The 24254-nt window shown below is 34.2% G+C and overlaps 1 protein-coding gene across 1 annotated transcript; it reads right to left on the bottom strand.

The window, feature by feature from the left end:
• Nucleotides 1–23863, bottom strand: LOC149085461 (neuropeptide CCHamide-1 receptor-like). The gene is made up of 3 exons (XM_089233478.1): nt 23719–23863; nt 10571–10625; nt 1–1597 (listed from the first exon to the last, which is right to left on the bottom strand). The coding sequence occupies exons 2-3, from the start codon at nt 10610–10612 to the stop codon at nt 422–424; spliced, it is 1218 nt and encodes a 405-aa protein (XP_089089604.1). The 5' UTR covers nt 10613–10625; nt 23719–23863; the 3' UTR covers nt 1–421.
• Between the last annotated feature and the right edge of the window lie 391 nt (nt 23864–24254).

Here is a 24254-nt window from a genome sequence, read left to right as displayed (position 1 = left end):
TTAACACATTTATTGTGCAAAGCAAATACCTTCAAGACATTCACGTAAATCAGAAACTTATTTTTATTAATGCCGATCTCAATAAATTTGGTAACACATGAGAACTAACATATTTTTTTAATCTTCATTTAGTCTAAATTGTACGATTCGCAAAGAGCCGATAAACACAGCAACAAAAACCAAACTTATTCACTGGTAATTACAAAATTAAGACCTTTTCTATAAAAATATTAGCTAATTGGGAAAATGAAAACAGTTTTAAGCATCGAAAGGGAACTAATTCGTGTGTGTTGCCAAGACACAAGAAACCTATCAGTCAAATTAGTTGAGGAATTCGATATTTACCTGGACACTAACAAATTCCTAAAGATAAAACCACTCATGACCTAGAAAAAAAAATTCTCTGGAATGTCATGCATACCTAAACTCTCGAACCGACTAACGAACGAGAAGTACTTTTGGTTGATGTATTTGGTAAAGCACAAAGCGTTACATCTGCTCTGTCAGAATCGACGCTTGAGCAACACACAAAATAGCGACGATATTCTGTACGAAACTGACTACTTATAACATACAGAGCAATTGGATTAAGACAACTGTTTATGAAAGTCATCACGTATCCGCTTATTTTCCAAGCATGCCAGAAGTAAGAGTAATCTTGCTGAGAATTTGGATTGTAATAAAACCATAGCATGAAGACATGATTAGGAAAAAAGCATACGGCAAATGCTACCACGAAAGCTAGAACGACTTTTGCGACTCTGGTTCTACCACCAGCTCTTCTCTGGTGAGTCTCATTCAATCCGAGAACGTTGTCAGTCGTACGAACGAGATGATGAGCGATCCGACAGTAAAAGTATGCAATGACCGTGAGAGGTATAGCGTATAAAAGAAGGAATTTAACCATGACCATTACTTTCGGGTACCATGGATCCATGGGGCTGGGAAATGGATAACATATATACACTGATTCATTTAAGTGGATTTTTATTTCCATTAAATAAGAATAATATGCTCCTGGAGCTGATATTGTGGCTGAACATATCCAAGCTCCAAGAGATAAAAACAATGTTACCTTTTTGGTTGGCATTCCTGTAAATTTATGGAAAGGTTCAACTATTGCATAATAACGATCAATGCTGAGCAATGTCAAAGTGAAAACGGTTACGCCAGATGATAAATCTTTTAAGAACTCGCTGAATTTGCATACTTCTATTCCGTATGGCCAGCTTTCGAATGTGTAAATTGTGCTTATGAAAGGAACAGATCCAACTATAACGATGAAATCTCCTAACGCCAGGCTGAATATGTAAATATTTGGCACAGTCCTCATAGAACTATTACGAAGAAGAATGATTATTAGTATGCCATTTCCGAGAAATCCAACAACAAATATGATAAGAAAAATAGCTGGAACAATGTAGGTTTCTGGTCTGAGTTCATAGGGTATGTATGATTCATTGTTTGACTGTTTTTTTACATCAGGTGGGTCGGTGACTTCGATATGGTCCAACCAATCTTCGGTGTCTACGTAGTCTCCTTGAACCGCGTTGCGAGATATGATGAATATTTCGGAAACTAGGAATATAAGGATAACCTGGAAAACATATTGTGTATATGAATTAAAATTAAACGAACATAATAAAAATACGAGAATAAAAAGATATGTATATACACTCCTGTATAAAAAAAAACAGGAATTAAATTACTAGGCAGCTGAAAAAATGAAATTATTTTCAAATATTCGAGAGTTGTCCTCAAACGTTTGATTATTTTCCCGTATTGTTTGCATATAGCATCAAAGTGCATACAATCATTTCGCTGATGGAAAAATTGTAAGAATAGCAACAACCAAAGAGCATTTGACGTCAGGAATTTTTATCTGAAAGCTTGGTTAGCATTCCGAAGGAAAAGTATGGAACTAGGATTTATGAAGCATAAAAATTTCCATATAAAATGGTATTTTTTTATTTAAAAAAATTACAAAGCACTCATATGACTCGACTGTTTTTAATTTAATTGAATTGTTTTAAAAAAAATCAGATAATCTGGATACGTCGAAGTAATTGAGTAAGTGCATTAACTGCTACCGCGTTTCCCCGAAAATAAGACTCGTGGTTTATATTATTAATTTTAGCTTCAAAAAATACATTAGGACTTATTTTCGGGGTAGGGCTTATATTAGCAGCATCCTGAAAAATCACGCTGAGACTTACTTTTTGATAGAATAACTCTGTTTTTGAAGACATTTTTGAATGATGGTTACGTAAAAATCGACAAAAAATTTCAATTTCATAAAACATTTCTTTTGGGTGTCTTCGTTTAAAGTAAACAGAAAGTTCAGTTTAGATTTTCAGGACCTACGAAAGTGACATCCTTGATCGCCGGAAATACTTGTCGCTTCATTCAGCTCTTAGTGTCGAACTGTACCGGTTGTTTACTTATGGCCGGGATTGCACTATAAAAGTTTGATAATAGATCTTTAACAAAACTTTTATTGTGTAATCCTGGCCTATGACAACAGCATTCATTGGGTAGCCGAATATGTCATAGGCCGAGATTACACTATAAAAGTTTTAGAAAATTTCTATTATAAAACTTGAAAAACAACCAATAAGCCTATTTAATTAAATGTAACCTAATTTCGGTTGCACTTGTTCAAATATAACCAATACGCTTATTGGTCGCACTTTCAAGTTTTATAAAAGAACTTTTCTAAAACTTTTATAGTGTAATTCCGGCTATATGTTGTTTTTTTATTCATCATCAGAAACACTTGAGTAGACATTTTCTTCGTTTTCTTTGATAAAAGTCAAAGTCTCAAATTTATCTGTTTACGTAGGCGTTCACCTCTCGTCCAAGGAGGCTTGCTTGGGTGTTAACGAAAATTTAATTTTTATTTATATTTTATAACTTATTTCAAGTATATATAAAAATTTCAATATCATTTATTTATATTTTTATTTAATAATAAATGATAATAAAACCATTATCATTTTATATAGTTCAATACATTCATCATGTGTTGCAACAACATACTAAATCCGTGATTGACGATTTTAGCTAGGGCTTATTTTCGGGATAGGGCTTATATTAGGAGCATCCTGAAAAATCATGCTACGGGGTAGGTCTTATTTTCGGGGAAACACGATATTAGAGAAGTTTCAGACATTGATCTCCTTCGTATCCTTTGATTACTAATGTATTGTCACATCAAAAAATATATAAATGGTTCATCACGTTAAATAATGTTATTTTTTAATGAATCGTGGGTGAGAAAAAATTAACCTATGTGTGTGACTAATTTTTCTTTTTAAATTCTTCTTACCACCTTAGCTAATGTGTATACAGGGGGGATACTATCGACCACCCAATAATTACGAACGTGATTTCTTGTGACAAAATACTATGAAAAATTGTTTTCCGTTTTTTGATTTGACCAATAATTATGGGGTTATAACGCTTTAAAAATTGATTACGTCACTTAATCCTGCCAAATTTACCGAACGTACACCAATCGTATAACTTGATGTTTTTGAAGGTGATGACATTCTGTTAACCTCCTAAGAGAAATCGAGAAAGCTAACCAGTTTTTTTTTCTTTGTATATGTGAGCACTTTCGAAATTTTTACACCTGATAATATTTTTTTTTACTTTGAATCAAGAGTTGCACAACGTCTGTACTTATTTTATTTGTCTCATTCGAATGAATAAAATATCACTAACAATTTCTAAATTATATTTTTTTCCTTTCCAATTTAGAAGTTTCCGAAGATTTACATGTTGCATCACGGCTTTTGATTGTAATTCTGCAACACAATTAACTTGATTAACACAATAAGCTTGTTGAATGAAATCAATCACAATTACAACTTGTCATGATGAAGTCTAACAAATACAGTTTAAAATTTTTACGACATCTCATTCATGTTGTGAGTGTGGTGTGTTTAGAAACAAAATACTCAAAATCATATTTAGAACAACAAGCAGTAAAGAGATCGCTTTCATTTAGAAAATTGAGAGCTAGGAGGCATGATTTTTCGGGAAAAAAATCAAGAAAGGAAATACGTATAAGAGCATCTCAAAAAGCCAGCAAAATTAGTAGTGCCTAGGATGGCGAGAGCCTGAAGTCCATCTCTGCTAAGAACGTCCCGAGGCAATCTCCCCCCTTATACTGTATATAATAATACTGTATATCATAAATGCGTCCTTTAATGCAAATTTATCTGAAAGAAATGACCAAGTTCTGCGAGGATTATGAAGACTAGAATAAATTTCGGAAATATTTTTTGTGAAAAGGAAATTAAATTTATCAAGACAGCACGGGTTCATAAATAAACTCTTTCAGCGTCATCAAAATCAATTGCAGAGAGTTCCTAGGAAATTAAAATTTTTTATTGCAACATGTAGAATTCGGTGTGAAATGTGACTGGATGAAACCACTAATTATTTTGAATACATGAATTCATAAAATAATCAGTTTGATTAAAAGATTGATACGAATATTCATAACTTCAACTCATGCTTCAACCTTCAGGCTGCGTGGGACGGGCTTCGCAGATGGTGTCAATCCAATGAACTTCCCATATCGCTCTCAAAAACTGTGGTTATTAATGTCGGGCACAGCAACCCAGGTTGTCAGTACTCAATTGGTAACATCTGTCTTCCATCGGTCACTGATAAATATATCCTTGAATTTTTCAGGCCATTACTGTGAAATCTCAGCTCGTGCCAATCTATCATATTTGATTTTTCATACATATCGCAAATGCAGCAACGTGACATTTATTCAGGCATTCAACACATTTGTAAGACCTATGCTAAAATATGATTCACCTGTGTGGTACCCTTACCGAGTGGGAGATATCAAGACGCTTGAACAGTCACAAAAAAGATTTACAAAGAACCTACCTGGTCTCCGCGAAAAATTATATAGAGAAAGACTGGAGCACCTGAATAAACACTCACTCGAATGGCACCGACTCTTGCTTGATCTAGTATTGCTCTACAAAATACAGAGAGCACTAACATTCATAGCAGTCGATCCCTCACTTACATCAACCCAACAACTAGAGCCCACGAATTTACAATCAGAATTCCATTCTGCCGAAATGGCACAAGATATATATATACCACAGTTTTTTCATTCGCACAGCCCGCATATGGAACTCATTACCCGGTGAGATTGTAACGAAGTACACAATCCATCAGTTTAAGGCCGCTTTAAAAAACCATGATCTGTCTCCCCATCTTCGATGCTGTGCTTTTTAATTTTTATTTATTATGATTTCTTTTTCGAGGAATTTTCAGTTTTATCATTTCCGAGCCAGCTACTGTTATTTCGTTGTGTTTTTAACTTTTCATTGCATTCTTATAAGTGATTTTACATGCACCTCTTTTAATAGTTGTATTTTATTTGTACACTGCTGGCCACCGTAAATGCAACACCCTGAAGGAAGCATGCAAATAATATGAAATTTACAACATGCATTAGCGGAGGTGAGATATGCAAATGATTAGAATTTCAGCGCAGACGCACATCACGCGCGCCTGTGGCGCCACTTCAAAGCGCTATTTAAGGCTTGGAGATTTCGACGATTTGAAGTACGGCAATTGTGTTTTTCTTGTGGTTTTTTTCAAAAAAACGATCAATTATGCCTCGTAGAAAACAGCGATCATCTTTTGATCAAGTATCCGAGTTCGACAGAGGAAGGATAGTGGCCTACCGAGATTGTGGATTATCTTTCAGGGAAATCGGTAGTCGTGTTGGACGAAACCAAACAACTGTAATGCGGATATGTGATCGTTGGATGCAGGAGGGTACGACGGACCGACGTGTTCGATCGCATCCACCTCAGTGCACCACTTCACGTGATGACAGGCGTATTGTGCGTATGGCAGTGAGGGATCGCTCAGCCACATCACGAACCATAGCACAGCACATTCAGTCTGTACCGCATCATCCAGTGACCGCGCGTACCATTCGACGCCGTTTACAGCAGAGTGGTCTGTCCGCAAGACGTCCATTGCTTCGTCTACCCTTGACGCAGAACCACAGACGTCTCCGCCGCCAATGGTGCGATGAAAGAAGGATGTGGACGGCACAATGGAATGAAATTGTCTTTACTGACGAGTCACGCTTCTGTCTGCAACACCACGATGGTCGGATTCGAGTCTGGAGACACCGTGGAGAGAGGATGCTGAACAGCTGCGTTATGCACCGCCACACTGGTCCTGCACCGGGTATTATGGTATGGGGCGGTATTGGATATCACTCTCGCACTCCCCTAGTATGCATTGCCGGTACTTTAAAAAGCCAGTGCTACATCTCCGAGGTGTTGGAGCCAGTTGTCCTTCCTTACCTTCAGGGCTTGCCCACAGCCATATTTCAACAGGATAATGTGCGACCACACGTGGCACGCATTGTCCAAAGGTTCTTCGTCAATCGCCAGATTGAATTGCTTCCCTGGCCAGCTCGCTCTCCGGATCTTTCGCCGATAGAAGACATGTGGTCTATGGTTGCTCAACGATTGACCCAGATTACATCCCCAGCTGCCACACCAGATCAACTTTGGCAACGCGTGGAAGCTGCTTGGTCTGCTGTACCCCAAGAACACATCCAAAGTCTCTTTGAATCAATGCCGAGGCGTGTGGCAGCGGTGATCTCCAACAATGGCGGCTACTCTGGCTACTGATTTTGGCAGGAACCACACTTCACAGAAGTCTATAAATTTAATCATTTGATGCTTGGTCAACATGTTATCTACAAAATAAATATTGTTGCGATATCTCTTGTCTTTCTTGGTGTTGCAATTTGGGTGGCCAGCAGTGTATTACCATGTATTTTTTCCTTTCATTTTACTTGCTTGTTTGTTTATTTTATTTTGCTTGTTTGTTTATTTTATTTTGCTTGTTTGTTTATTTTATTTTGCTTGTTTGTTTATTTTATTTTACTTGTTTGTTTATTTTATTTTATTCCTTTGCTTGTTTATTTTATTTTATTCCTTTGCTTGTTTATTTTATTTTATTCCTTTGCTTGTTTATTTTATTTTATTCCTTTGCTTGTTTATTTTATTTTATTCCTTTGCATGTTTATTTGTTGTGTTTCTCCCCCCCCCCCGTCTTTGTGAAAAAAGCGCCACCCTGCCATTCACAATAAATAAATAAATAAAATAGATAAATAAATTTTGAATCGTTGCTATCATTTTACTGTTTCCACCAGTCATCTTCATTAAGCTACAATTTTTACATCCTTCATTGAAGCTTTTTGCGAGTAACCGTTTCGATGAAATTTTGAAATAACTGAAATATATTGCCCTTTTTATTGACCAACCTGTGATCTAATTCGAAAGACTGGGTAAAAAAAGCGATCGCACGTAAACACTATGCTTTGTATGCACTTTCCCTCAAAAGATGTCACTTAATAGTGAAGGAGAACAAATTATCATGTTTTGGCAACAAAATGTTGATTTGGTTAAACGATTTTTCAAATAAATCTCATTTGAATAACACTTTGCAAATCTGGTGATCAATTTTCCAATAACATGAAACTAACCCGTAATAACAAGGTTATAACATCACACTCATGGAGAGAAAAGCGCCAATCATGAAAGATTAAGATCGAATCTGTCTTCTAACGGGATTCAATATATTCAAGTTCATTTTCAAAAACCTGCAACCCTCTGTTCGAGAAGAGGGTTACTTTCATTGGGTGTTTGGTGCGTAACTCACCGTTACAAAACTGACACGTCACGAAATGCAAAACGTTATACTCCCTAAATAATTGTCCGATCCTAAAACGGAAAACATTTTTTTCAATATTAGTTTTTCTCAAGGAATCACGTGTGTAATTATTGGGCGGTCGATTCTACACAAACTTTTTCACGGCAGAATTAATGACTTATTTGATGAGCCTAATTAACATATCCGTGCCATCTTGCGAGCGACGGGCTCATATTTCCCGCAATGTTTTTTATTTACCTCGTGCACGCGCACGAACATTTTGGATACTTCACCCATTTTGCGAGCATGTAAAAATTATAATACGGGTGAATTTCCAGATATTTTTCACAAAGTTTCCTCATTGCACTAGGTACGAGGTGCTTCGGCATCGTGATTTTTTTTTCATATTAATTTACTTTTGTTTACTTATCTTTGTATTTTTGAGCAATTCATCTATTTTTCTGTTTTTTGTTTTAGGTAGACGTGGGTGACGTGCATTTTAGGAGACGACTTTGTCTCCCTTGTATCGAAAATTATCAATTTGTATTTCCATTACGTATATATATATGTATTTTGCATTATGTGTTTATTTGATTATTTAATTTTTAGTGCGTAAATTTGATGAATTATTATTGTTATTATTTTACTTTTCTTTTATAGTTTCATTAACGTATTGTATTTTTGGTATTTTTATGTTCGTAGTTGTTTTCCATCTCTGTAATTGTGCTCAGCCCGTTGAGATGTGTTAATAGTTAAATAAATAGATAGAGAATCCACCCTGTAGAATTTTTGGCGTATTTTTTTGCTACGTCTTAGCATAAGCTTAAAAGGTGTTTGGTGCTTGTGTATAACCGATTACTAACGATCATTTTCGTTGATATGGGCACACGCGCGAACATGCAGCCGTGTCGTAAGCTGATTTTCAGCGTCAATCATCATCAGAATTACTGTTACTGGAACCCAATTAATTGATGTCCATCTCGGAATCTTTTTGCAGATGTACCTCCACTTTTCTTTATGAAATTCTTTTGAACCATTTCATGTAAAATGAAAAATTTAGCTGATAGCAAATGCGTTGAAAAAAATAAAACTATGTTTATATCGAGAACTCGTTTTTTTAGTGCAAGACTCAGCATCAAACTGAAAAACAGTCTGGGTATTCTAAGAGATTTCCTTTTCCATCTGCATGTATGAAACACAGAAATGACCAAGTCACAAATGGATGAGGATACCTAAGAACTCGACTGGGAAGTGTCAACACCAGCCTTTAGTAGACACAACCCAGTCGAGTTCGTAGGTGTCCTCATCCATTTGTGACTTAGTCAGCTCATTTCTGTGTCAACACGAGCCTTTAGTAAAGCGCCCGAGTGGTAAGATGCTCGTCTTCCACTATGAAGATTACAGTCAAGGTACACGGGTTCAAATCCAGGCAAAGAACATCAGAAAGACGTTTTTTACATGCCGAGTCGATAGATGGTACGTTCGCTTCCCACCCAACTCCACTGGTTGGAAATTGCCGTATGGCGATATATTACCGGAGTTGGTGTGCGGTAAAGTAGTATCCTTCAGTACAGTGTTTCCCAAAGTGGGCAATATTGCACTCTGATGGGCGATGGAAAGATCCAGGGGGCGATAGAAGCTACGGATTCCTATGGGTTCTCTTAAATTGGGGGCGATAAGAAAAAAATTCCTGAAGAAGGGGTCGATGGAACAAAAGTTTGGGAAACTATGCTTTAGTAGATTAAACTTGGTGTTGGTTGTGTACATAACTTAAAATGAAACGATCTTTCAGTATCTCATCTTCCTGTAAATTCTCATTTATCCAATTTTGAAGCTGTCATTTTAGTCTTCGATCAGTTTTTGTCTTTTTTATAGCCCTCCTTGGTGTTTTTAAAAACTTATCTTTAAATTTTGGGTAGTATCTGGAACGAATTAAACGATTTTCCCATAGATACCTATGGGAAATTGCGTTTTGGCAAGCGAAAATTTCGCCTAACAAATACGATTCTGGAACGAATTATCTTCGTTTTAGCCGAGGTGTATCACTATATTTCATTCTCACAGCAGAGTATACCTAGCTAGTTTGCTAATTACTCATCAGTAAGAATCCAACTTATTCTCCAAACTATATCGAGATGATTCAAGAATCTATTAATCATTCCGTAATTGCTTTCCAATACCAGAACAGGAGATTCCAGATCACTTTTATTATCAATAGAAAATTACTCTGCGATCATTAGATTGTTGTCAATCACTCTAAAGATTTCTCAAACTACTATTCGATATTTATCAAACTGAGTCGAAATCTAGATTTTGTGAAAACGCTTTTGCAATTAGCCGACATGTCATTCAAAGTCAGCTGTACACGAATTAATTATTAGGAGTGTTACAACTGAATTTCACCACATCAACTGGCTCTCGAAGGTAGAATGAATTTAAATTAGAGTAATTTCCCTTACGTGATTTCCCTTATGAATTTCTATGATTGCGTAATAAACGATAGTTGCGCTTTCATTTCGTAAATTAAACTTTAACAATTGAGTTATGTGCATACTTTCATAAATCTTCCATTAATTTTCTGCTATTCAGAACCCTTAAATCACTTGAAAATGTTGTTAAGAAATCTAATACAATATTAGATTATTGTATGAGAGAAAATAGTTTTTATATAATGCCAAAATGAGATACTTATATACCATATATCTATATTAAGGAGTTTCAGTTCGGTAATTTTATATATCATAACGTCACAGCTTGTGACTTACTAAATTGAAAGTTTTGATTTTTTTCACATTTTGACAATGAAATTGACACGTTTTAGTTTAAAAACAACTTGCAAATTACTTACAGGAATTTCCGAAGATGAGAATTTAAACTCTTTCGTACCCATAGCTCTGCATCTCCTGAAATGAAGAAAATCTTATGAAAAATGAGAATTTTGAAGCAATAATGATAATTATTTTTTTATTCCCTGTATTGCATTATAAGTAGAATGCGTCTCGAAACAGCGTCTTAAAAATAAAAAAATCACTTTGGAAAGACAAGTAAGTATTCAGTAAGCAAATGTATCAAAATATGCAGTAAACACATCATGTTGGAAAGAAAAACTAACAAAACAACTTACATTACAGAAATTCCTTTTCGGAAGACGTCTACTTACCAAAAAAACCAATCTAACACTTTTTGTGGTTTTATATAAATTTCACTGATCCGTATTACACTAACAGGTGGAAATAACTAAATCCTCTGTAAAATAACTTGAAATTTTTTTTCTTGAATTTCTCTAAAAGTATTAGTTCATAAATGGTCTTTTCGCTTTTCCTACACTTTTTTTTCTGATTTTTCTTCATTAAGATAAAGTTGTTCCTTTCAATTCTAATGTAGAGTTGTGCTGCTTGCGACCTGCATATACTTCTCTAGCAAGTCTGTCTGATCTATTTTCGACAAGGTTCAGGGCCGGACTACAAGATGGACAGTTTGTAATGTGGATGTGTCATTGTCAAAAACTATTCACAAGAAGGATTTGCGGTTTGTATTTGTATTTGCATAGGAGCGTTGTTTTAACATGAACAATGGACTTCAGATATCTTCTGCATATCGAAAAAATTATATTTCTATGATTGCTTGATATATATCCAACAGCATTCAAATGACTGTTCATTAAAATTATATCAGTTTTTCCGGCCCACATCATAACACATACCCCTACAGCTTGCGTTTTGGCTAATATTTTTTTGCCGTTAGGGAAATAGGGCCAGTGGTATTGGCAATATCCAGTATTTACAATTACCACAGGGATGGACAAATTCTAGGCACCAAGCCGCCATGACGACTAGAAAATTGGTATTTGAGCCTTAAAGTTTCTTTGTGTAGTTATTAAATTGCATGCTGAGAGCAGCACAAAATGTTTGGAATTTATAGCAGCATATCTGCAAGCATAAAAGAGGGTCACTATGCTCTGACAAAAGTCAAAAGAAGCAACATTGTTTTGAACCGTTTTTTCGGAGTACAAATTTTTTTGGCGCCTAAAAAGTTTTTTCTCGTGCCTAGATTTTTTTGCGATTTTTCCAGCTCTGCTATACAATGTATGTACAGCACTAGGTTGAGAACTACTGGTTCTAACCCTGTGGCCTCCCGTTGTGGTCCTGGGCTATTCAAAGGGGGCCACAGGTGAAAATATATTGAAAGGGGAGCCATGAGAGAGAGAGATGGCTAAGGAGGGGGCCACAGAGGATTTTGAAAAAAAAATTAAAAAAAAAACTGTGGAGACCTATAGCTCTCGAATTAAATATAGTGGGGGAAAATGTGACTGGTGGGTAAATCTGGGAATGACCCGGAAGCCTCATGCTGATAGGAGGGTCTGTATGACGAGATCCGATACAATAGTCTTAGTTGAAGTATAAAAGCTTACATATTTACATTCTTTGTCGTGAAGTTTGGTGGGGGGGGGGGGAATATCACTTAGCCAGGTAGTCCATGAGGTTGAGACGGCCCTGCATAGAACTCCTACAAGAAGAAAGCTCAATTTTATCCCATGTTAGGCTCGGATTCATGGTGATATATCGGAAAGGATGATTTATTGTGTAGGCTCGTTGGATCGTCCCGCATTTTGGGGAACACATCAGTTTTTCCCTTATAATTTGGTTCTTGGGATCGCCCCCATCGCTCCCCTCTGCTTCTGGTCCAGAGATCAGCTTTATTCATAACATTTTTTGTTCATCATAAATTTTATTTTGCTTAAATTCAATTTAATAAATAGAAAGGCTAGTTTCTGGATAACAGGGAAGTGACTGGTTGAGACAGGGGACCACAATAAGCAAATGTGCTCCAAAATGGGTCATGGACTAAAAAAGTTTACAAAACACTGCTATATGCACATGTACAATATACTGTTTCTCATACATAAAACAGTAAATATAACGTGAGCCGTTGTGATAACCATGAAAATGACGTGCAATTACAGTTGCGTGTAATGTGTTTAGATTTTTCATAAATGTGGACAAGAAGTCTCTTCACGGCATGTTTTTTAACATTTTACACATTCACTTTTTCTGAACAATTCTTGCGACCTATACACAAGGGAGTATTGCATTTTTATAGACTACGCAATGGAATGACAAGAGTAGATAAATAAGTACAGGATGATTATAATCAATGTCCGTACTCTGAGTGATTTTTTTTCAAAAACTGCTTATTCGAATACAGCCAAATTTTTAGAATATCTTAATGGGACCAGATATTTATGAAATTAAAAAAATAGTTCCATGTTCGACCACCAGGTGAAAAAGTGGCACTTTTTTTACTGAATTTTCCTTTTTCCCATGGACCATATAGCGTATATACCAAGTTTCAATGGAATACGTCTCTCAGAACGGGCGCTTATATAGGTCTGAACAGTTTCGGTATATTACTACTACTTCACCAAACACCAACTCTGGCCATATCGCTATATTGCAATTTACTGCCATTAGTGAGATGAGTTGGAAGTGAAGGCAGTTTCGGTATACTGGCACAACTTCGACCTATGTAGCGCCCGTTCTGATAGACGTATTCCTTTGAAACTTTATATACGCTATATGGACCATGAGAAAATGTAAAATGCAGTGAGAAAAAGAGCCAATTTTTCACCTGGTGGTCGAAAATCGAACTTTTTTAATTTATAAATCTCTCTTCCATGGTCTCATTAAGATATCCTAAAAATTTGGCTGTATTCGGATAAGTAGTTTTTGAGAAAAACTACTCAGAGTACATACGGGAACTTTAATTATAATTACCCTGTATATATATCAAATTTTGTTCCTTTTTCTGAGATACCAAATTTTTTTGCAATCGCGTATCTCTATTGGTAATCTTTATAAATACTGTACATTGCAAAATTTTCGTTCCGTATTGCCATAAACTCTAATTATTTCCTATACGTTTCCTAAATCTTAGTGACTAACATTCAATGGACGTCAATTCACGGCAAAATCTATTTGAAGCGCGCATTAGAAAGATAAATGGTCAATCGAAGAAAATAAAGCTCTTACACAAATTTGATTTCACAATGTAAAAGTGGAAATTTTAGGCAAAACTCTCTATATTTATTATTATTATTATTATTTATTTTTGCCAGCACTTGCTACAGTTCTCTCAATCTACGTGATATTTTTCAAAGAAACTTTTGCAGTGGCCCATCCATTTGAGGTATTGAAATCGTCATTAGGCTTCTATCTTATTATCAGCCACGTTGCACGAAATGTATTATTTATTCCGGTTAATAAAAATAACATTTTTTTCTAATTTCAAAAAAGTAGATAAGTTCAGCTAATTGTTTTTCCAGCTTTGGAAATTTTTGTTTTATCTTCTGATAATCAAATGAAAATTGGATAAAGACTCTTATTTTATCCCCCCCCCCCCCCCCGTCATTCAAGCATTTTCCTAATTGAACTTTCTTTCTCGATAAATCTTGAACACTTGTCCGTGGTATATGGCCACTAATGTTTTCATTAAACAAAATTTTGAGTAAACATTCAATATAGACTCAATCGTATATCTACGTGCCAATTCGATTAATTACTTTCAGTCATAGCTAAAAATCAAACGCGTGTGAAATACACAAATTGATTGCTATTTCTGATCATTTATAAAAAGTAAATATTGGAATTGCTTAAGGTTTCAATAAATAATGGATATTCCTATAATGAAGACCTATATATATATATATATATATTTTTTTTTTATGAATTCAATTCCAAGAAACCCCCTTCAAGGTAAAATGGCATTGAGAGAATTAGCTACATAAAGAAGCACAAAATTTTAAATTACCAATTAAAAGAATTATTAAAATAAGTTTAAATAAATCAACGGTTTGTTAGTGATTTGCGACCAAGGTGTTTGAGGCATCATCCTATATATATTCGCGACAATACTGTGCATTGGTTTTCAGTTCGAGCTGGGCGTGTTCAGTGTCATTCTCTTTGAAATTTTGTGCTCTAGGTATTTGTGCTTGATTTTTGTAATTCTGGTAGTACTTTGTCCTTATACGTTACGACATTTTTTGAAAACCGGGAAATTTTCAAACTTCTTCAACTTTATAGCCTCATATTTTTCTGAGTTCTCAACACATATGGACTTAAAATTCATAACGAGTTGTAACACATTTAATTTTCTTGAAAGCGACACTTGATTCACTTAAATCGGATAATTAGTCTATGAGATATGATGAACCGTTTATGGACGTGTTGAATTCGGAAAGTTAAAAATCGTTGATTCAATTCGCGACTTCCGGCAGCCACGAATATCGGTGTGGTACTGGCACAAACTTCTAATTCTAATTCTTTAAAACAAGACCAAGATGGCAGCGCTATTTCTATGTTTAGTCGAGTTATTGAAGTTTGAAATTAAAAGAGTATTAAATTATTTGGCCTCAACACACCCAGCATCGATTTAAGACGTTTTTATGTGAAAATATTTTAATTTTTCTTGCATGCTAGAATATGTAGAGTTTTCTGATACGCCGCAAAATGCGCGGGAATACGGTAAATTAACTCTTTCACTACCAATTTCAGAACTTGTATGGGACATATATGTCCTGGTGGGAGGGAAAGGCTTAAGGTAAACGAGTAATGCAAGTGTTGTGATCCTTAACTTCATCAAAGCATTCTTTGGATTCAGTGGTCTTCTACTTTACTTTAACTGCAATGTGTAACAAAGAAATAATTGGATTCTCTGAGAAGAAAAAATCGAAATTGTTTGCTGATCTCTTTCTCAAATACATAAATAAGATGTATGTGCTTAACGACATACAAAACCAATGTTGAATTTCCTGTTCTTTCACGAATGACGTCGATTATGTCAAAAAGTATAAGCGTCTCTCTTCGTGGATTCCGATTCCGATTTCATGTTAAATATGTGAAATGGTTTCCGGAAATAAGTCAGCTTTAAAGATGATGTATAGTTCCGAAATGTTAAGCTTATGGTAATTTTTTTTGCGTTTTCGGTGTTCTTGCCATGAAAAAAAATTAGAAAGAAAAAGTGGCATAGCATTATATTTTCAATAACTTTTCTTATCTGAAACGATGTTTCCAGCACAATTTCTCATAAAAAGATGGATCACACAAACAGTGTCAGTCAATAGAATTCAAAATATGCAAAGAAAAGGTTCAGAGTTCCCACGAATTTCAAACTTTTATGAATTAATTATTAGCTTCGGGAGAGAGTAATAAAAATTTAAATACACTTCCCTCTCATTAGCTTCCGTAAAAATGTGCCGCAGATGTCATCTTTTTGATGATAAATGAACAAATTCGTACATTTTTCGCTACTAAATTTTACTTTATTTTTTCTTTCAATACTAATGACCGACAATTTGGCGCTGGCTAAGGCCAATGACACACTCTGTGGTATAGCCAAGTTGATGTTTCTTCGTTTAACAAAAAAAAGTAAAGTAAAAGAAATACGAACGTATACTCTTTTGAGATCTCGACGCATGAGAGGAGTTGGATGACATTTTCAAGCTTGGATAATTAAACTATGTAAACAGTTTGTTGGCATTATACCGAATCGGAGAAAGTTTTTGTTTCAAATTCAGATATATCAATCTTGCTTTTGATACCATGGAATATTATAAAGATATATTATTTTATTACAGAAAATTAAAATAGAGCAATCCTAAACATCATTTTGTTTTTCTAATTTTTGTGAATTGTGATAATACGTTTTGTGATGAAAGTTTTTTTTTTTATGAGCTTATGTTTTATTTAATCTGTGGTACAGTTTTGAATGCATCAAAAGCAACGTAATAATTTATAAATTTCGTTATTCATCGCGTTAATTCTTAACCATGGCTATAAAAGATGTACAGTAGGTTCGAGATCTGTTTAGATCAAACAATAATGAAATGCCATACCTTCGCTAGCATTTGCGTGAACAGTTTGCAATGCTGTTTCTGCACACAGTAATTTCGAATCAGAAAATATATTCTTGTAATTTTCATTTTCAAATGCAGTGAAACTTCACTACAACGGTACTTGATATACCGGATAAATCCCTCTACAACGATATTTTTTCGAATCTTGTTCGGAATTGCCTATAGTCTAATGTTAAATTCCTCTGATACAACGTGTCCGTTATTACAATAAGTCCCTCTATATATCGATATTATTTTTGAAGATATTTCAAAACTGCTACAACGATATTTATAATACTTTGTTCAAAATCACCTTCAATATAATTATTTTAAAATTTCTAACCTTATTTCGAGGGTCTTTATTAACATCGATATTTTGCACTATCTACCCTCCGAAAGTGTTAATGAAGTTGCCGTGAAGCCACTTTTTTTGTAGTACACAAAAATGCTGTAAGGATACAACTTTACTGAGTGGAACAACTAACTGAATTTTATTCATCAACTAATCAATTATAATTTATTACTGCGAATAAATACTCACACGGCTGGAACTAGATGTTTGGCCAGCTGAGGCAAGCACTCATTTTGACTCCTCCTGCAATGTTTGAGGAGAGGTTAAAGGGTAAAATTTGCGCTTCTTCTGGGTCTGTGTCCCGGGGCACCAGACTCACCTCCTCCACCCTAGTAGCGGCCCTGAATGCTCATAAATGCAACTCAGGGAATCAATTCTAATATAATGTATGTTTCCGATCATTTTTTAATAAAAATGTCATCTTTAACATATTAATTTGTGTAACATAATAACAATAATATTAAAATGATGACCAAGTTTCAGAAATTTCTTTACTCGCGTTATTATCTCTTCATGAGAAAAATAACGACCAAGAATAACTGCAATAAATCTCGCCCCATAAATAATTGAAATTTATTCCGATGAAAACAAATTTATGTAAAAAAGGGGAATTATGCGTTGAGACGGCTGCTTAACAGAGTAATAAATTTTCACATTTTATTGCCCAAGTTGCTTCATATTTCTTTCTCAGGCATCGAATTTAATAGAGCAATTGGCAATGTATAAATACTCTTGATAGCTCTACAACATCACGAAAAAAGTTTTTTTTTTTCGTCTTTCAAATGTCTTTTTTTACTCATTTTCAGTCTTAATGTTCCGGAGAAATTAGATAAAGAAAAATGAATAAAGAGATGAAACTATTTGTCATATTTGAATTGTAGCAACTATTTGACTCTAGTAATGTTTTACAAGAAATAAAAAAAACCATACTGTTGGAAAAATCGATGCTGCAAAGCTGAAGGGATATCCATCAAATTCTCTTCTAGTCTGTTTAAGGAATATAAAGAACACTACGGTCGTTTGATTGTAGAGGTATATCTCTCGTGAATCCACAACGCAGATATCTATAGCTGACCGAACATACATGAGGAAATACTTTGGGAAGTACAGTAGTAAGTTGATATGGGAAAAGTGTTAAAGCTTTAAAAGAATAAAGCCAAAAAGAATAGATCTAAAGGATATTTCGATCAAATGGCTTGCCAAGTGCTTTTTTTTTTCAGATATTTTATTTCATTTTAGTTATTGGACCGGCTAACTGAGGATTTAGAAAGAGTAGATAAGGGGGACATAACGGGCATAGACAGTCCTACTTTGTTCTTTCCAGACATTTTACGATAGTCTTAATGTCTTTTCAACTAAAATTATTTCCAGCTTGAAACAATATATTCTATTGATTAACCAATTCATTCCTTAGAAAAAGCCTCCATTTTGTGAAAAATGTTCCCACACCCCCAAAACGAGCGTAAACTATCGGAAAAATTTATATGAATGATCTGTTCATTATCACACTCGAATATTTTTCGCTTGTTTTTAGAATCTTTACGTGTGTGATATTTTTTGAGGCTATATCTTAATGCTGGATATCTAATGCTGCTACATTGAAACTTTAAAACAATTATTTTTCTTTCTTTACATTATTTTTTACATTTAAAAATGATGCTAAGGACCACATAATATAGCATGAAGCTCACCTACTTGGAAAAAAATTGAGGAAGTAAGTAGCGTGTAGTAAAAATAGGATCAAAAGAGAACACCTCGCGTGCATTTTTTTGCTGCCACTTTGTAGTACTGTTTTAAAAACTGCGATTTTTTTTTTCTTTCGCTTACATTACTGCAGAAACATTTAGTTCCCGTTTTGAATGTCAGATATTATCGTAGCTTCAAACTGGTGAACTAAAATCTCGAAACAATTACGCTTAAAACTTAGCATTCTTAGTGTATATCACCAGTTTCATTTCATGCACCCTAATGAGTTAATAAAAATGGAACTCGCAGTTCAGAGCCGATTGTGAATGGCTGAACAAGCGCATTCATGTTCCAGTTGGAATTTGAACGCAGACTTACACAACGATAAGTTTGTCCGCTAACCAGATATCTTCCAGCCGACACCACTACTCCTAACCACTTTCGATTCATTTATACAAGAAAGTGTACATTTAATGTGTTCTATTAGTGTTTAAAATGTGCACCGTAGCCGTATTTCTGCGACTAGTTTTCAAGAATACTGGACTATATATCGAGAACTTCCCACCACTTACACGTTTCATTCATTTTAAACTTTATTTAATTCAAATTATTTTCGTAAAAATAGCTTTCTACTAAATAGCTATAAAGTTCCATTATCTTTAGCTTTATAAAGTTCCATAATTTCCCATCCATTCTAAAATTGTGTAAAATAAATTCTGTATCAATGCTTAAAAAAAGTTTACTCGCGGACAATGCAAAGATTTTCATGCATCAATTGGTTCCATTTTTGGTTTTCGATTCCCTAGTATGAAAATTGCTACCTTCAAAGAGAACACTTTCTCGAGATATTTTCTCTTTTCATAAGAGTTATAAACAAAAAATATGTTTTATGTATGAAAAAATTCATGTCCTATGTTTGTGACGTAATTTGAACGAAAGAAAAAATGTCAAAATATAAGACAAGACATTCATTTTCATTCCTCAAATTTTCTTCCAAGAAAACTTGAGATCACAGAAAACTGGACAAATCGACGAAAAGGTTCTTTTGGACTAAAAATATGTGCAAATATTTTTTCTTGCTGATGAAATGCTTAGGTCGTGTGTGGCATCTCGAAATGGTATATTTGCGTGATATCCGGGGGGCGTTAGGAGTCGGTATTTTAAAGTAAACATTGAATATAGCTGATAAAATTTCATTCAGCTATGCAAGCATTTCATGCATTGAATTTTTGTATCATTTCAAGCTTTGGAAAAAACATGCTAAGCTATTAAATCACGTTGAATATAGAATATGACCATATACGTACGAGAAAAGTTTAAAAAATAAGGGGAAGATTGATTATATAAAAGGAAGGAATGAGGGAAACTAAAATGTATTAATGGTTCAAATTATACATATATATCCTCACTAAATTTCTACACAGCCATCATTTTCCCGCAAATTTCCGATATCGTAGAACAAGATTATTCCTATCTCCGTGCATGAAATTGCTTGCCAGTGCAGTAGCATTTCACGCTCTGCAATTTCGAAATTATTTGTCAGTGAACTAGCAATGCAAGTTGTTCGAGGTTCAAGGAATCTATTGACACATTGTGCACCAGTCCCGAGTTAACTCGTGTTTTAATACTAATATGTAGCGGTGTGATGAGTGAACTTACCCCCCTCAATAAACCGATCTATAATGTGTTAAATACAGTGCCCTATAGGTGAAAAACACGGTTCTAATGATGTTTCTTTGAGATTAGATAGATTTTCTCGAATTTTGTCTTTTTACATCGAGAAATCTGATTTCTGAGCCAACTTCTAAATTGGAAAAATATTCATTTTCACCTGCAGTATTATTGATTGTTACTCAGAAATTATCAATGAAATACTGTTGAAAAAATTGCATGAACACGCCAAAAGAACCATCTAAAGTTCCTCTGTATGTGTGACTTAGGGAAATGTTTTTTTTTGTGATAGCCGAACCGCTTACTTTTAGAACACCCATCGTACATTACATTATTTGAAGCCTGTGAATATAATATGAAAGCATCGGAAATAACTGATGACCAGAAATGAATTGTTTCAAAACCGAAACAGAAATTGGCATATCACTTTTATGGAGGTTTGGTTATGAATACGCTGATTTAGAATCCTTGGAGAAGCTCTGCTGACAGGTAACAGTATTTTTATACATTTGCGTGGAAAAGGAAACACGCTGAAGAAGTGATGGATTGGCCCAACGGGAAGGTATAGGGTGAAAATATATTCGTGGTTAAACGAAAAACACCTGGGATTCACTGTCGACTCGATTTTAGGTTGAGGAAAGGAAGTTCTTCCATCTTCGAAGATGAATGAAAAAGTTTCACTTGGCGGACTCAAAACACTCAAGCTGGCACAAAAACAAGATCGAGCTACTCGAGCAAGAGTATCTAGGGTGAAGTGAGAAAATGCTTGCTACTACTTTAAAGTAGGAATCCTAATCTATCACCAGGAAATGAAAGAGGCACGACTACGCATGTCGAGGGTTATTAAGCGCGTAATTTGAAGTACGAAATACTATAACGCTTCACGTATTTAGCTAGAGAGAATTTGCGCAGTTTGCTTTCTTTTTAACACTGTTAAAGGATTTATATTTTTAATTAAATGTCATTTATTTTGTGCATAGTAAAGTTTCGTTAAGACGTCACACTTCGAAAAGATGTTACTTCACTTACTTAATATGTTTTGAAAGTCTAAAAGTTACCAATTAATTGTAGGAATACTGTTTGCACTGTATTACATTCCCTAATTGTGATTTCAACTATATTATAGGACAGCTAATATGCTATACCACCAGTATTAGCGAGCGAAAGTTACTGGGAAAAATAATTTAATCTCACCATATATATAGTGTGTTTATAATTATTAAAATTTAGTAAGAAAAAATAACATTGATTAAACAATTCTGTAACAAGAACAACGAATTGTTTGTTACATTTTTGGGAGTGGGGATGATGATGTTTATCATTTGAATTTGCAAAGAAAATGAAAACTAAATTTGTTTGAGAGCTATTAAGAGAGAGTGTACATTATATACTTTCATTGCCCGGATTAAGAATGTTGATGAGCAAAAATCAAAAATACAATTAAAAATATTCTGTTTAAGTGTATGGGGAGACATGATATGCTGCAAAATTGTTATTTCATTTTGAAGCACAATGCCTATCTATGATTAACCATAAATGTTTTAGTTTTATCTCTCTTCTTATTGTATGGTCACCAATTCATGTAAATAATCTACTCCGTGTGTGAGAAATGCGTGAAGATTTCATTTGCAATGGATGAACACGACCTGTTTAACGAACGTACGGAATATTCAGTAACATTCCCTTATCCGAAGTGATTATTTAAGCGGTCGTATCGTTCTTTTCGTTTTATTTGGGCAATCCTTAACCTTCATCAATCATTGTCGGTGGAGCTGAAAATACGTAATTATCAGAGCTATACTTGTTCTTTGACGTTTGATTCTTATTTCTCATCGGCGAGATCTATATGCGGCTTTTGATACCTGTCTTTCAACCCAGGGGAAAAAATAATCGAGATAAAGGATAAAGTGCATGGGCAAAAACAATTACTAATATAGATTACAGAATTTTGCTATCGATGGTTTTCGAAATTATATTTTCCTGCACTTGTATATTTCTCATAAAACATAGGACTTATTTTTGAAGAATTCCTCACAAATACTAGCAGCACTAGAGAAAAGATAACCGGCTGGGTTGCGAATATGCAGCAACTGACCATAATGAAAAATATCCGGAATTCTCTTTTAGAGAAGCTGGCAATCAGTAGAGGTGAAAACGTCATGGAGAAGAAGCATCAAAATGAAAACTCATATTCGTTTTGCTCGCGATCCATTTTTCAATTTCAATTTTTCATTCGCCAATACCTTTTTCTTTGATTCGGATATGTGTAAGTGCGAGAACCTCAACGATATTACAATATCTTTCCAAAAATGCCAACCATTTTAAAATATAAAACTCACAAAAAGGGTATAGCTCATGTGAAATGAATAATAAAACCTAGAGAATGTTTCCCTTAACAAATATACCTAAACTGGGTGTAAGTAAAGAAAGTAAAATTCGTCCAATATTATAATATTTTACAATGTTGCACAAAATTTTATAAGACAACAGTCGTTTCATACTCATACTACTTTGTAATTTATATTCACATCAAAATAACACAAAGTGAGAAGCTACCTTCAAATAAAATAATACACCATACAAATACAAAGCCACAACAGACAAAATGCCTAACGAGGTGGTTGAAAAAAAGATGTCCATAACAAATATGGATGTCATATATTCCAAAAATACAGTAACCCAATTAAAAAGTAATACACTATTAAAAACGCCATACATATATTTTTAAGTGAGGATAAAATTGTAATACGAATCACTCAACATCAAGAGATAATAAATTTAAATTTCTAACTATTTTGTGAAAATCACATGAAAAATTAAACCCAAAATTGAAGTTTAAATGAAAAAAATGTACTTCAAAATGCAATCAAAAAACTTAAGGGTTCTTTGGAATCTCCATTAGAATAAAGAAAAAATTAACTGATTTGTGTGACTGCAAATAGGTAAAAAAATTTTTCTTTCTGTGTGCGTGTGAAAAATTCACTTTAATTTATATAAAAACATATTCATCCAATATTATAATTTAATTAATTTAAGTGATGCAGGTTTGTTTCTTTTGCATTCGTGCGATCTTCTAAACTAGAACTGATAAGAATTCGTTGATCTCAACTCCTATAGTTTATCTATTATATTAATCATCTGTCTCTTTTAAAAGGAATTTTTAAAAATAATATTTAGTGACGTGTTTCGTAAAACACTACGTTAATTTTGACGTGAAACTATAAAAATTTGGATATAAAAGTCTTATTCAAAAAAAACATAATTTTTCAATGTATCTACATCCCATAACAATCATGACGTTTTTCTTAAGTGTTATCTATTAATATCACACAGGAACAAAATATTTATCAATCTAATGATAAATTAAAAATTTGAATTATCAAATAAAATCTTTTACCTGTAATGCACAGCTGAAAATGTTCAGGTAATAACGCACAGTGTAAATGACAATTTCGATTCTAGAATAAAAGCACGTGAAGAAACTATTCTCTCTCATCAGTGATGAAAATACTCATCAACAAAATGTTGCTCACTTTAAAAGATTCCAGCTTCTCTCTTACTGATGAGTTCATGGAGCGTGTGACAGCCTGTTGCCGATTGTCAAAACGAGACTCCATCTTCCGCCAGTGCCGCCAAATTTGGCGCTGCAATCGAAATGCATCCAGGAATTTTTAGATTTATTGAATTGAAAGTTATGAAAATACTAATAACTTATTTTTTCAAAGAAGAGAGAAATTGTTTCATATACAATGTAGAAATATATTTTTTCCGCACATAACCCTGAGTGAGAGGGAGAAGATCGCGTATTGTTAACAAATTAAATAAATAAATAAATATATATATATATATATATATATCTTATAACAATTGTATATTCACTTTAAACAAAATGTAACATGTTTCATACTGAATTAAATAAATTAGGAAAGTGAA

The sequence above is a fragment of the Pholcus phalangioides genome, unplaced genomic scaffold (genome assembly GCF_987345545.1).
Source record: "Pholcus phalangioides strain wild (caught in Gottingen) unplaced genomic scaffold, Ppha-v1.0 ptg000007l_1, whole genome shotgun sequence".
Classification (NCBI taxonomy): domain Eukaryota; kingdom Metazoa; phylum Arthropoda; class Arachnida; order Araneae; family Pholcidae; genus Pholcus; species Pholcus phalangioides.
The sequence above is the reverse complement of the archived record's forward strand: the minus strand, read 5'-3'. Positions and strand labels throughout refer to the sequence as shown.